The 15819-nt window shown below is 39.6% G+C and overlaps 1 protein-coding gene across 1 annotated transcript in view; it reads left to right on the top strand.

The window, feature by feature from the left end:
- NHSL1 (NHS like 1) overlaps positions 1-15819 on the top strand; it is a 231222-nt gene that overhangs the window by 160485 nt on the left and 54918 nt on the right. Inside the window, exon 2 of the mRNA XM_081829376.1 lies at positions 8771-8923. Within this exon, the coding sequence (XP_081685502.1) occupies positions 8771-8923 (153 nt within the window). The remainder of the gene's footprint in view (positions 1-8770; positions 8924-15819) is intronic.

The raw sequence follows: 15819 nt of genomic DNA, 5'->3' as shown, positions 1-15819 counted from the left end.
GTTCCATTATATCTGATTTTTCTTTCCCTTCCCTCTTACAACTTAGACCACAGTGATCTTTACTGATTATATATACCATTTTCAGTTGATCAAGGATTCAAATTTTGTGTGATTCAAAATGTGTATATTATATGGCATCATATCTGCATATAACTCTTGTGGACAGTCTTTGAAAATGTTCCTTTTTAGTAAATACTGTTTAACAGAGTCTGTGAAAGGTTTTTGGATTCAACATAAAGACTTTTAATGCCCCAGCCACCCCGAATGCACAGAGGAGGGCCTGAAGTTTTGTCTAGGTGGAGATGGAGCCGTGGGGGAAGGATTCGAGGGGCTAGAAGCCTTATCTGTGAGTCCTCTGGGAGCCTTAGACAGCTCTGCTCTTAAGAAGCTCTCAGGTTTAAACATATAATCTTTTGTCCTTAGTAAAAATAATAAGGTATTTTAAGGTTGTGCGCAAGACGACGTGGGTGTTAACGGAGTCATTTATTAAACAGCTAGGGTTTAATTTTAAATTTTTATACCTTAAGTGTATAATGGTTCCTGAAGTTACAGACTTAAATACAGTCTGATAAGACCAAGGTAGTTGTAGAAAAATGGCCCTGAGTGAGAACTGCTTCGGGCCTCCTCACCTCTGGCATGCATTGCTACGCCAGCTCCTAGCTTCTCTTTCTGCCCTGGTCAAGTGCACTCACATCCACTGCTCCCCTTGCCCTAGTGGTCTCTTGGAAATTTGACACTGGCCTTACAGCTTTCCCTTTTTAACTCCATCAGTGACTCCCTGGCCCAGCAATGAAAACCCACCCCCTATGGGAAGCAAGGGCCCTTGGGGTCTGGCCCTGCCTCTCTCCACCTCCCTTGCTGCCTTTCCCCTCATCACCCCCCTATAAGCTTATCCTGAACCTCCGTGTGACTGTGACTGTGTTTTATCTAAGAGTTCTCTCTTCCACTCTGTGCTCCAAATGGGGTGGGTGCCCTTTGCCATCTTTTCCATTAATATCATGGTCTTATCTCTCTCCCTGTGCTTGTTCATTACTTTATTATTCTTATCTTGTTGGGCGTGTTGCTCCGTTGGACTCTGACCTTCCTAAGGTTAGGAACCAAGGAACCAAGTTTGATTTACTTTTAACCCGGATGTCGGGGGAGTTAATAAGTTCTCGAGGTAAAATTTCTGAGTGGTTGAATGCAAATGCATAGTTACAGTTAAAATTTTTAGACTGTGTATTACTTTGCAAAATATTTCTATAACTCTTTGCTAATATGTTGTATACCTACTCCTGGAAAGTAATCAGATCACTGTAGAAACATTCAGATGATTCCTAGAAGAAAAATTTTAAATGCTGGTCAGAAATAAGATTTCATTTCAGTGAAAGACTAAGCAGAAAGAAATGTTGGAACTTTATAAGGATGCAAATATTTATACAGTAGTAGTGGTAATAGAATTCTCAACCAGGATAAGCCACCAGGATTGTTCAAGTGATAGGGAGCATATTTTTCTGTATAATATTTGGCAGTATTTTTAGAGAACATGATTCTCAAATATATTATTTATCTGTCCTAATAGGGATTTTTTTAATAAGATATATTGACTTGAATGTACTAAAGATATCTTTTCCCAGCTTAATATGTGCTAATGAAAGAGAAATCAGGACACCGAGATTCTCATCTTAGCTCCTACATTGCATTAGCTTCTAGATCTCAGTTTTCTCATTTTTGACTGAAGATGAAATCTACCCGTCTGGTTCATTGAAAAATTGACTGTAATAGCCCTTATAGAAATGAGGAAGTTCTTGATAAGCAGCTAGGGTTTGGGCTGAAAGCAGATTGGCTTAAATTAGACATCCCCAGGAGATAATGTGAAATTTAAGTAGAGGTTAGCAATATGGATCCGGAGGACAGACAAATGAAAGACAATAGTGGGAGAGGTAGATTGAGCAGAGCGTTTAAAAATACTAGCATAATCCATGGATCATCAGTCTTTTTCCCTAAAGGTCCAGATAGTAAGTAGCTTCAACTTTACAGGCCATACGGTCTTTGGTGAACACAGCCCGAGAGCAGCCATATACAATAGATAAACTAATGGCGTAGTGGTGTTCCATTACAGCTTTATTACTGGACACCGGAATTGGAATTTCATAGAATTTTCACATCATGAAATACTATTCTTTAAAATTTTTTTCAACTATTTAAAAAGGGGTCAGCTAGTTTTGGCCGAGGGGCCTTAATTTCCTGACTCCTGCTTTTCTCCAGTAAAAAAATCATTAAGGTTTTAATAAGTAAATAGCACAGGACACATGTTTAAGGGCAGGCTCTTTGAAGCTTGTTAAGAGTTTGTTAGAACCCAGAGAAGGAACAGTCGGATGTAGGAAAGGAACAGGTGTTGTACAGTGTTGATGAAAAGCTCAAGAACTGGGGCATTAGTGGTATATAATTAAAGATAATTACAAGAGGAGAGAGAAGACGACCATTGGTACTAGTTAGAGGGGCACTGGTAACCACTGGGAATTTTTTGTAAATGAATAGAGAGAATTTTAGGCGGTAGAAAAGATAGTGTGTAGCCGCTGGAACTGATAGGTTTAGAGCAATCTTTCATGGAGCTGGTAGCTTAACTCTGAGGCAAATAAAAACACTGAGGTCTGCGACGTTTATTTCCCTTCTGTGAAAGCATGACTGACCCTTCATTAAGCTTAGGGCTGCTTAGCTATGTCTTAAGATTTCACTCATCTATGTAACAAATATATATGCTTACCACATACCAGATACTGTTCTAAGGACTTTATCGATAATAACTCCTTAAATTCTCATGATAACCTTGCAACATAAATACTTTTATTGTCTCCATTTTACAGATGAGAAAAGCAAGGTATAGAGAGGTCCCTCCTCTAGTAAGTGACTAATATCCTGGGTGGGATGGCTCCAGTATTGGGCTTTTCACTCCTACCTGCCCTTTACTGTCAAATTTTCCATGTCAGGGCACCTGGGTGGTTCAGTCGGTTAAGCATCTGCCTTTGGCTCAGGTCATGATCTCTGGGTCCTGGGATTGAGCCCCACACCCACGCCGGGCTCCCAGCTCAGGGGGGAGTCTGTTTCTCCTTCTCCCTCTGCCCCTCTCCCTGCTTGTGCTCTGTCTCTCTCTCTGTCAAATGAATAAATAAAATCTTAAAACAATTTCTTTTCCATGTCTGAGATATTTGAACTTTGTTTTTCTGCTGTTAATAGGGCTAAAGTTGGAAGAGGAAGTACCATGGATTTATATATTTTATGTTGAATGTATAAATGGAGCAATTAAAAGATATTAGACACTTCTATAAAAACCTGGCTCTTCAATAAACTATGACACTGAGGCCATGCAAATTATAAGACTATTCTCATGCTGATGTGCAGGCTATAAAGTAAGAGCTGATAAAATTATTGGGGAAATCTTTATAATTAATAAGCTCTTTCAGAATGTAACCTGATGTGTCATATGGTAAATACCATAATTTATTTGGCTAGCATCTGAAGATCCGGACTTGAGGGGGGCAGCATGGAATGATGCATAGAGGACGACGTACCCTGGATGCTGGGATGGAAGCCTACTTTCTACTCCTAGCCTCACCACTGACTGGTGTGCAACCAAATAGTGGTATCATCTAGACACAACTATGGCCACTTACTATACAATATCAAGTGAGGAAGGGATTTCCTCCGTGTGTGACTCCTGCTACAGTTCATTTGCTTAGAGCACTCCTCTGACTAGTCCTAGTGGACTGCAAGTGTCTCACACACACCCCCCACCCTGTGGTGATCATATCCCCTCTTTAAATGAGAACCAATGGATTCACTGTAGATTTTTGTTTTATTGCCATCTCCTCCTTAAGGTTTTTACTCACATCTCGCCGTTTCAGTGAGGTCTATCCTGACTCCTATTTAATCCTGCAACCTGGCCACTTCCCCAGCCCTAAAATCTTTTTTACTGTATTCAGCCTTTTCTTCTGCCCATTCACTTACCACCTTCTAACACGCCATACAATTGTAGTTTACTGTCAAATCATATAAGCCCCGCGAGGGCAGGGATGTCACGGATGTACCCGAGATGCGTGGCATTAGTATGTGCTCAGTATTTACCTTTTGAATGAATGGTTGGATGCCATTGTTGTCTACATGAAAAGCTGCATGTTATTTCCAACCCCATGTATGTGGAGTGACATTGTGGGTTGCATTTCTCCAACACTTGGGGGTTGTGAATCCGAGAGCTTTTGTCTAGAAGCCTACCCACTACTACCTGTCTCTCGTGCAGTGAGACTGAGACGCGGCTCTTGAAGCAGAGCGTGGTCATTCTTGCTTATAAATTTGTTTTCCTAAGGGGAATTTCGCTTGCTAATTTAAGGCAGCTATATAATTTAACTTTGGAGTCATTTCTCATTTGAGTCATTTCTTGTTTGCCATCTGGCCGTGTAATTACTTTTAAGTAAAACTATGTACAGGATGAAAGAGCACAAATTGGAAATCTGTGATAATGTGGATGGTGAGATGATAATATGTGTGTGTTTTATTTTTTTGCTTTGCTTTGCTTTGCTTTGCTTTTGCTGTTGTTCAAAAAATACAATTAAGGGAGAGGGGAACATTGGAGGAGGAATCATTGAGATCTTTCCCTAGAGGGAGCCCCTTATATAAATTTTCTTCTTTGACTGACAGCTTTTGTTATAAACTAAATGTTTTGAATTAGTGGATTATTGCATTTTTCCATTCATTTATAAGTCTGGCCCTAAGCTATGAAACAAGAGGTTGTCTAACATATCTCCAAAGCTGTTCTACCATGAAGGGGACCTGGGCAGAGGTGTGAGCATCATTCTTTTCCTTGGTCCGTTTTCTTAGTGTTTTCCAATCTGTATTCTTTTCCTTTTTGTTCCAGTCCCTTTAGCCTGGAAGTTATTTTCCTAGTGCCAGCCTCGGTGTATTATTATTTCTGAATCTTCCTTTTCACTTTGCTTCCCCAGTTCTTGGAGGTTAATTGCAAATGGACAAAAGAACCAGAACCCAGTACTGTATATTCAAGTTCAAGAGAAACCTAAATAATGTTTGTTTGGAATTACTGTTCTCCCTCATGGGTAGGGGCAGAGGTGTGTGTGTGTGTGTGTGTGTGTGTGTGTAATTTTTAAACCAGGTGCTTAGATAATTAAATTTAAAATACACAGATTTAAATCATTAGGGTACAATTGCAATGCTGATGATCAGTCATTGCCAACAAACAAACAAACAAAAAACTACTGGGTGAGAAGACAGGAGGTACTAATTTGCATGAAAATGCAACCAAGTCATCAGGTACAGCTACAAGGAGATTCTGTTGTAAAGTTTTACTGCTTGTTAACGTTCCTTTGGTGTAGGAGGCAGGGCCTGGGGGCGTGGTGGGGGAAACAATAGTTTGGCTCTCCACTCCCCCATCCCCAAATCAGTACAAATGCCTGAATTAATCGGAGAGTCAAAGAATCAAAACAGTCTCGCTGTAAGTCTTGTGGGCTCCAGTAAACAGATCTGGTTGTACCTAGTAGGCTAGTGAAAATGGGGAATACATTTGCTTCACCTTGACTTGCGTAAAGGAAGATCTGCACTCTTTTCATTGAGAGGAGAAACTTCTGATCTGTTGGAGAGAACGTGAATAAATGAGCACCGAGGCAGAAAGACTGATGTGGCTATCATGCAAATAAGGACTGATTGGCTTTCTCTTTCTTTCTGTACACTTTGTCACTGCGGCTCTCAGCCTTAAAGATTAGGTTTCAGTGGGAGCTTTTCAGGTTCAAGGACTGTTAATGGGTTGTAACTGCCTGACAATAAACTCAACCTCAACATTACATCAGCCCCACCCGCAGATGTCTAAGGATTTGAGACTGAAGGAAGAAAGTTAGAATCTGGAGCAGAAGGATACAGCTTACCACCTGCCTGATGGGCTGAGCTTTTAATGTGATTTAAATTTCTAAGTCCTATGTAGGCATCCTGGAAATGGTGGTCTTCATTAATGCAAAGATCAAGTCTTTAATTAAACTTTTTAAGAAAAAAAGTAAGTAATTTCTCCTCCCCTTCCCCCTTGATGGGTGTGTGTGTGTGTGTGTGTGTGTGTTGTACTACTTCATCTTTTTGAGTGATGGAATTAGAATGTGAAACAACATAATTAGCACAAGTTAAACTCCGTTCTCTACTAAGTTGTTCAAATACCTCAGACTTTTATAACTCTAGGGCAGAATTATGTGATTTTAGCATGTCTTATTTATTTATGGTTGGGATTTTAGGTGAACCACTTCTTCTGTGCTTCTCAAAAGAAGCCCTTTGAAAAAAAAGGTGGGGTATTTACCTTATGTCTGCCTTGATGTATGTTTTTTTGATTCTTTGGCTTACCATGCAGGGAGGCTGTGTGTGATCTATCACGTATTTTTGCTGGCGATGATCCTCTGAAACTCCCTGGAACTCTGTTATGTATTTCAGAGCTCCGGGACAAACTCTGTCTAGACTGATCAGTCACTGTAAAGTGCACAGCATTTGTGGCATGGCCTCATTGTGTACTGATCATTGGTTTACGTGTCTGTTTAATCCAGATGCTTCTTCATTCTCTGCAGAGTATAAATTTTACAAATACATGGTTTTGTTTTTATAGAGCTGTTGGCTTAGTTTAGTTTAGCTTTTGGACCAGTGATTTAAACTAGATAAATGTGGATGGGTATGAGCATTGGTAAGAGAGACATTGGAGAAAGCAACAAAGAACAGCCCTCTGGGCTCATTTTCTCTGGCTCCCTCGGTCGAAGGCTGTCTTTGGATGGACTGATTAAAATCTGCCCTGCAAGAGTGAGATGCTCCAGCGAAGAGACAACTGTTCTTTCATAGGAGCCAGTTGGTAGCTGTACAGTGGGGCTGATGGTGTGATGGATTTGATTTGTAATTGGCAAACAGGAAGTTTCACTTTTCAGTAGTTTTCAGCTATGAAGTGTGGTAATTCAGTCTTCCAAATAAATGCACATCAGCACAAAACATTGCAATTAACCATGGCTACTCTTTGGGGGACATATGGTGAATTCTGCCCTGTGCAAGCTTCTCAGGCACGTAAATAAGGGCTACATCCTGTCTTTGTGGACTTTATGTATTAAGATTGATAATTACATGCACTATGCAAAACATTTGTTCAGCAAGAGGTTACGTGAAATACCAGGTGCCTAATTTACATGCTGCTTTTGTCAGACATTAAAAGCAGAAAGCACACAGACATTTCTGTTTTTAGCTTGATGTCTAGTCGCAGTGTTTATTTTCCCATTTAGCAACTTACGGAGAAGGTGGGATGATTTGAGAAATGAATTATTTGGAGATGAGGCTTACAGAATTTAGTAACTGTAGAAAAGATGGGCTATGGGGGAGTGCTAACCTGTGACTCAGGTTCCCAGGAGCGCAGAGGAGGCCAAATTCCCCTTCAGCGATAGGTCTAAAGTCAGGGGCTCTGTTGGATTAATTTCACTGTTCCTGCCACAATCATGCTTTACATATATTAGCTCATTTGTTCTTTGTTAATAGCTCTATAATACGGGGCAGTTAGATACTTTGAATTAATTTGAAATAGTTCAAATAGAAAGGTTCAATAGTTGAGGCATGCTTGTTCATTTTATTTTGAGAGTCTGTTCTATAGTTTCATTTCTAGGGACATATGATGTTGTACAAATGTGTATGCTCAGTGTGCACTCTCTATCATGTCACAGTCACGGAAGACTTGCCCCTGGCTCACAGTTCTAGGATCTGCTGGTTTTACTTGTCATCCCCAGGAAATGCTTCAGCACAGGGGTTTTCCTCTTAAACTTCCCTAGTCTCTCCCTACATCTGGCTTATAAGCAGCGGATATATAGAAAGGGTTAAAAATTGTCAATGGATATATTTGGTGCTGTCAGCTTCATTTTGGGCTCCTCTGGTAGCCCCAACTCAGTCTGTATTTCAGGAAGAAACAAAATAGACACAGAGATCCCAAGCCCTAGGGGGATCAAGGAAAACTACAATGGAGATTTAGGGTACCTTTCATGATTACCTACCGTTTCCCCTCTGATATACTCTTTTGTATTGGGGAAACTCAGTTGAATTGGATTATGTTGGGAAGGGTCAATGGCATTGGAATTTTTAAAAAAATATTTTAATATAATAGTATTCCATAAACAAAAAATACTCCATGAAAGCAGGAAATGTGGAGAAAATTTTGTAATGCAGATTGTTTTCTACTTCTATTAGATATGCTATTTAAATATATTTCACTGAATGTTTATGCTTAATTTTTTTTAAAAATTGAGTTTATTACAGTGATGTTTGCTTTACAGGGGAAAGATTTGGTCTCCACCTCTTGGTAGGAAATTTGTTTCTGTCTTGACAATCTAACATTTACTGTTGCAATGACATTGTACAATTGGATGAATACTCATTGTGGCAGAGTTAAGTAGGAATTGGAGGTCTCTATCAATTTTCTTAATTGTTTTCTAACTTCGGAGTAGAGGGAGGGCCCAAAATGCTGGGAAGCAGTTAACTGAGGAAACAATCCTACCAAAACATTGTGGGGGATGATGGACAATTTCAGCTTTTCCTTTAGAGACAAAACACTGTGGGAAGGACCCCTGGAGCCTAAGATTAAACCTTATTCAGAATTTGCTCCATTCCCCCTTTGTTGGCCCTTACCCCACGGATGTGTTAGGCACCAAGAATCCATCTTGATGGAAAGAATTTGGAGCCATTGAAGCTTATTTTGACACCAGAATTTACTCTGCCTTTCTTTCTACAGCTGTCTCCAGCCTTGAAGAGGAGAGTAGATGGACGGTCCACTACACTGCACCATGGCACCAGCAGGAAAATGTGTTCCTTCCCACCACAAGACCACCCTGTGTAGAGGACCTGCACCGCCAAGCCAAGCTCAACCTCAAATCAGTATTGAGGGGTAAGATTGCATCCTGCAAGCTTGCTGTTCTTGGACTACTGACAGAATGGAAAGCACAAATGTGATTGTCTTTGTAAAAGAAGATCTTTATATTTACAGTGAACACATAGTATGCTGTCTTTTTTTTTTTTTTTTTTTTTTTTTTTAACAAGCAATCCTAACTAACTTCCAGCCTAATACATGCCTAATAGGTTCTGGTCTCTGTAGAAACCTGCCAGTTTACAGACATGCAAATCTGTCCTCATAGAGCCCACCCCTGCTTAGAAACTCTTCAGCATGTTCAAACCACCAGTACTAATGTAATCCAAATAAACCCCTGCTGACATGTGGCATTTTGCTACTGCCTTTTTTAAACCATTGTAGGTATTCAGGGCAAATTTGTTAAAGCTAATACTTTATAATGGTTTGTTCTGTTTAGTTCAAGTTGGGTGGACAGGGGACCTATATATAGACTTTGAAAGAGTTCAAAATGGTTTGTTTTATCAGGAGTTGGGCAGCACCCAACTGCTCTCCTATGAAGCGTAGGTTCTGCAACAGATGGGCAGAGTACACGGTGGTCGGTAGGAAATTATAGGAAGAGTATCCTCCTATATCTAGTTTAAAAGTTTCCTTTTTACTTCAATTTACTGTGGATGTTAAGAAGTGTAAATGTATGGCAAGGAAAGGGCTTCTTAAAAGTGGTAAAGAAGTTCTTTAAAAGAGGAAGGAATGTCTTTTAAGATTCAGAGACTTTTTCCTTAAAAAAGCAAACTAATGTTTCTTATTCTACCAGATGCTGCTGCCTCTCCCAGGCAATATTTGGGACATCGTTTTATTTAAAAAAGTGCTTGTTGTTGGGGCGCCTGGCTGGCTCAGTCGGAGGATCATGTGACTCTTGATCTCAGGGTCTTGAGTTCAAGCCCCACGTTGGGTGTAGACATCACTTAAAAAAACCAAAAACTTAAAAAGTACTTGTTATGTTATTTATCTGAAATTGAAATTTAATTTAACTGGGTGTCCTGCATCTTACCTAATTGAGAAAGACTTAAATCTAGAAGAAATCTGTTATTGATTCAAGGAAAACCCAGCATGAGGACCCCAACTAATATTTATTAAACACTTGCCTATATGCCAGATTCAGTTCTAAGCCTATTACTTGTATTCTATCATTTAATCCCCACAATAATCCTGTTCACTATTATTATGCAAATTTTATAGGTGGTGAAACGGACTCACAGATCAGAAACTTCCTGAGATCTCCAAGTTAGTTAATGGTAGAACCAGGATTTAAACATGGACAGTCGGAGGCTTCCGAGCCCTTACTCTTAACTGCTGTATTATATTGCCTTTAACATTTGTTGGAAATCTTTTATTCTGGCAGAAGTGCAGGCTACAAAGGCAGTGTCTTGGCTCTCAAGGAATTTCTACTTATTTCTGTAGTACAAATCACAATGTGAAAAATTCTCAAAGAGATGTGCCAAAAATTGCTGTATAGGAGTTAGAGAAAGCAGATAATTTCTGCTTCAAGAAAGAAGGAATAACTTATCATAGCCTTATTTTGTCTTCCTTGTAATGCTTCAATTACCTCATGTATCTTACAGTATCTCGTATCCTACAGTCTTGGCTTTGGACTCTCCAGAGCTGAGGTTATTGGGTCCCCCTTTTCATGTAGCCTGCCTAACCTATATATTTAGTGACCATAAGCTTAAATGAAAAGAATTGCATTAGTTGGGCTCTTCTGTATGGCCTTGGCATTGTACTTGGACCTTTGTTGCCTTCGTGATGTACCTAAATCCAACCTAAATTTCTTCTACATCCCTTCCTTACCTAGCGATTTATCTTCAGTACATTTCAACCAAGAGCTTCTTTCCTCATAGCTCACCTTCTTCCACCAAATAATTAATAAGAATATTAAATGGCACAGTTCCCAGGACAAACCCCAGAGGCAGTGCCATTGTTAACATTTCTCTCTGAGCTACGAACAACAGAGCTCTGCATGGTCTGGCTTGTAGAGAATGCTTTCAGGAAGGTATGTGTGAGTTTGAGTATTCAGGCCTGGCTGTTTTTTGATCACTCTCCAGGAAATTGTGCTTCACTGCCTCTTTCATGTATTTGCAAGTATCAGATCAGAGCTTCTCTTTTCTTCCCTGAGAAAATTGAACATCTGTATATAGATTTTTCTGATTTTATTTTCCTTTTGATTATTCAGTAGATCCATGTGAAATATCATCACCACTGGTTTTGCGTACACTTGAATTTTATTTTGAGAAGGTAAATGCTTTAGCAGTTGCTCTCATGTCCTAAAATGCCTCATTGAAGGGATTTACTATTAATAAAGTTAATAACTTCGGAAAATTCTTGGAGCTCAACTTTTGAAGTCTGGATTTAAATACTCCTGAAGAGATTTTTAGATAAATAATAACTTTTAAAACAGTGAATAAGGAAGATAAAATGAGAAAGAGCATCTGAGTTGTTTTCCACTTCTTTTATTTATTTTTAATCACATGCACAGAACTTCACATCCCACACTTGCCACATACCATGTTCGCAACCTGAGTTAATAAACACAAGTACAGAGCATTTATTACCTCATTATCAGTGAAGATTAAAAAGAAAAAATTCAGTCCCTGAATATATGGCACTCTTAAGGTATGATGTTATATAAAGCTATCAGTTTAAGTTAATTTGCCCTCAATGTTATTTGCTTAAAAATATAGAAAGGTAGCTAGTTATTCACAATGAGTAATCTGTTTTGTTCCTTCTCTTTTTACTGTGACCTTATCCATAATTTTAAGGAAGGAATACTGTTCTTTAATGTTAAATAGGTGGTGCTTTTTCATAATCATTAAATGCTCATCGTGTAAGTTCTTTGTCAGGTTTTAGGGGAGCTCACTGTCCTCTTGAGGATCATAAAATATGGAGGGAAATGATACAATGAATACTAGTTAAATTAATAACTAAGTGTTGTAAACGTTTGCTTATTAAAGTAATGCAGAAGTGCTTAAGGTCGGTAGAGTGAGGAAGGCATGGGTTTACTAAAAAATGTTTTTATGAAAAAGCTAAGTTTGAGTTAGCACATAAAGACAGATAATAGACTCAATTTAATAAGCATTTGAGCATCAGTTCTGTACTATGCCAAGAGTTTTTTATTGTTTGTTTGTTTGCTTTTGTCTTCTTGGGTGGGGGGGGGAGGTATACCAGGAGTTTTTAAAGATTTTATTTATTTATTTGAGACAGAGAGAATGAGAGAGACAGAGAGCACATGAGAGGGGGGAGGGTCAGAGGGAGAAGCAGGCTCCCTGCGGAGCAGGGAGCCCAATGCGGGACTCGATCCAGAGACTCCAGGATCATGACCTGAGCCGAAGGCAGTCGCTTAACCAACTGAGCCACCCAGGTGCCCTACCAGGAGTTTTTAAATGAACTAATAAAAGTTCATGGTCCCTAACTTTAAAGAGCTGAGCTTGCTACTTTGTGTCAAGATTGAAGTAAATAGACAATGGTGTAATGGAGATGTGTATGGTCTACAGTGGGCAGGTAGAGAGCTCAGTCAGCTGGAAAAGAAAAGCATTGGGAGACCCCCCCACCACCACCACCACTTGCCCATGCTCTCATCCCGCCATTAAAGAGGAGGTGGGCACCGTGTGGCATATGGAATGCCTGCAGCAGGGGTCTTTTACATGCAAGTCTACTCTATTCTGGTCCAAATAGAGCAGAGATCTTTTGTATTTGTTGTTGGCTAATCTCTGGAGAATTTGATAGAATTTGGTGACCATGCTCTTAGACCAAATGACTTGATTTTGTTGATTTGTTACTAGAGATGTAGGTAATGATTTACTGCTAATGACAAGACAAACATGTACCTAGATTTAAAAATAGTATTTTGATATTTGGCTCAACAGGACATCTGGCTGGCAGTGAATAGTTAATTTCTGAAGATGGATCCCATTATCTTTTAACTGAATTTCCTGAAGAATTCTACCCTTTTAATCTCCATAGTTGTTTGAACCGTTCATGAACTTCATCTGAGTTAGATGTGATGATGGGTAACCTTTATCTAACTAAATATCTATCTGGATAATTTTTAGCATTAGTCAAAGGGCCACATTAAATGGGAGTTGAGGGATGGGGGTGGGCACAGTTAGGCTGAATGAAAGGTTCAGATTTTATTTCTTCAGAACTGTAGACCTCATTCGACAATGATGAGCATATTGAAGGCTGAAATAAAGACATGTTATTTTCAAGCCTCCATCCCCCAAAAGCCCAACCTGGGAGAGAGAAAAACACAATTTCTCACAGTATATTTAACAGGCAATTTAGTTACTGTGTCCATGTCCACTCCTGCCAGAATTAGTTCACAGAGCATCTGTTGTTGTATCGAAAGTGTTCTCTAGTCACAGCTATCCTTCCTGAAGAAATACATTTTAGCAGGTCAGCCCGCTCTGTGGATCTAGAATTAGAAGTGTGAACACAGGCAGGAATGGTGAATCTGGCCTGTGTTAATTCACAGTCAGTGCATTATATTTATTATAGGAATTGAGGATTTACAATGTGAAGAAATGACTGTTTGTACCAACCGGTTAAAAACAGCAGTTTTTGTGTGTGTGTGTGCATGTATGTTCACCAACCTGTTTGATGCTGGAGAATGGTACACCTTTCTTAAAATTATGGACAAGTTTTCCAAGTAGTTTCAGACAGGTTCCTCTGACCGTTCCTGACATACTGACTTTATCTAAGGGTCACTGCATCTACCTTTTATGTCAGGAAGTCTCCTAGTTCACCTTCGGCTTAGACAGATAAGTCTGTTCTGGGAATGGTTGCCGGATTCTCTCTGGATTTGATGAGGTGACTTGGCTATCTTATCTGTCTGCCTTGGGCACATGGGTCCTATGGTTTTGGCTGTAGATGCACCTCTTGGGGGTCCTGTGGCACTTTTCACAGGACTGTTTGGGAGATGCCTTTGTAGGTACGACCTTGTGGATGTTGACCGAGAGCTCTCTCTCCTGGAATGATCCATCTGCAAACCGCCTTGGACATACTCAAGATGAACACCTGCTTTGCCCACCTGTGCTAAACATTGAATTCTTTTTCTTCTTTGTCACTTTTTAAAAATCATGATATATAACACAAATACCTAAGACATTGTACATTTTAATAAGTAATTATAAAGCAGATATCAATAGAACCATTATCCTGGTCAAAAAGTAGAATATGACCTAAACTCCAGACACCTCTTAATTGTTCTTGCTTAGAGCATGGGTCACATACGGGTTCAAATCCTGCCTGTTATGATTTGAGTTTAATTTTGAGTTTTATTTCTTTGACAATTTGACCTTGTTTTCTCATCTGTAAAATAAAGATCATCATATCTGTGTTCATGGGAATAAAATGAACTTACTTTTGTAAAGTATCTCAAAGTACCTGACCCTTAAATTGGAAGCAGTGTTTGTGAAGGGAAGGGTGCATTTTAATTTAAGTGCAATGGAATACAGATACGATTTTATAAATCTCAGCCCTCTTTCCCAAATGGCTATCCTGATTTAGCTGATCCTTTCCCTTCTACCAGTTATGCTCCAGAGATATGCTGTGGGGAGGAAGGAGAGAGGAACAGAACCAGAAACATCGTCAGATGACAAGGATAGCCACAGACACTTGACAGGTTCATTTCATCCACATAAGCAAGGTGACTTTTTCCTCCCACCCACCATCAACCTCTGAAAAAGCCTAGATTGCTAGAGCTGGAAGGGACCTCCTCCCACATCCTCTGATTAATAAACTCCCTTTTCATTTTGTAGATAAGTAAACCAAAGCCCACGGAAGTGAAGGGATTAGTTTATAGCTACTTTGCAGCTGATAGATGACCAGGTCGGGATTTGAAATCAGATTTCTTGCTCAGCCCACACCTGTCTGTTTGGATCTCAGATCCCGAGGGCAGAGGAGATGCTCTGATGCTTTGATGCCTGCCATCAACTTTCAGAAAGGTCATAGGGACAAGGGCTCGCTGGAATCTAAAGGTCCAGGGCAGGTTTGGTTTTGTTAGCCTTTTCATTTAGGGAATGCAGATTAGCTTGTGGATGCCTAAAGGTGGGGCTTCACTTTTGCTCTGGAAATCTCTTCATTCAGTCCTGATGTCATTGAAACTCTAGTAGGTTTAAGAGAATAAAGGAGGGAAGCTACATCTTGGGACATCGGGTGTGTCAAGTATCTATAACTATTTCATTCTAATGGTATTTGGTGTATATTTTTAGGACTATAATAGGTCATTAGTACCTCAGTGGACTTTAGGCACAGATTTTTAGAAGGGATAAGGGAAAAAGAAGGGGACCAGTGATTTAGCGCTCTTTGCCTGGTCATTACTTGTGCTCTTCCTGAAGAATCCTTAGGTAAAATTGATAGGTAGAAGGAGGAGGGGAAGTATCACTGTTTAAAGGAAGGTTATTTTTAATATTTTATAAGTAAGAAATGTTTAATTACTTAGACTCATTCATATAGAATTTTAACTTTGTTTCTAGTTTAAATAAAAATAGGTCTAGAATCTAGAATTAAGTTGGGGAAAAAGCCACTCAACAGGGATAGGGAAGATATTGTCTCATCTTTCCTAGAACATAGCAGCATTGACATTTTGTTCAGTTGTCATTAACTAGTCAAGAAAATGAGATGCGAGGCCAGAATTTGATTCCAGTGTCACCAGTAGTCTGTGGGATGTTGGAAAATTGTATCCCATTTTTGTCCTTGGCTTCCTGCTCTGGAAAACAATGATGTCTAAGTTCCCTTCTGAGCTCAAAATTCTGATTGACCTCTTAGTACTTAGCTGCGTAAGGGTGACACATGTGAAGTTTTTTTGACACCAGGATAGAACTTACTGCTAAGCGTATGTCCTGACAAACTGGGTTATCTACAATCTAAGTTTGTGTTGCCAT

Source organism: Leptonychotes weddellii, chromosome 8 (assembly GCF_054177405.1).
Source record: "Leptonychotes weddellii isolate Sample4059 chromosome 8, ASM5417740v2, whole genome shotgun sequence".
NCBI classification, from domain to species: domain Eukaryota; kingdom Metazoa; phylum Chordata; class Mammalia; order Carnivora; family Phocidae; genus Leptonychotes; species Leptonychotes weddellii.
This window is presented reverse-complemented; position numbering and strand designations above follow the sequence as displayed.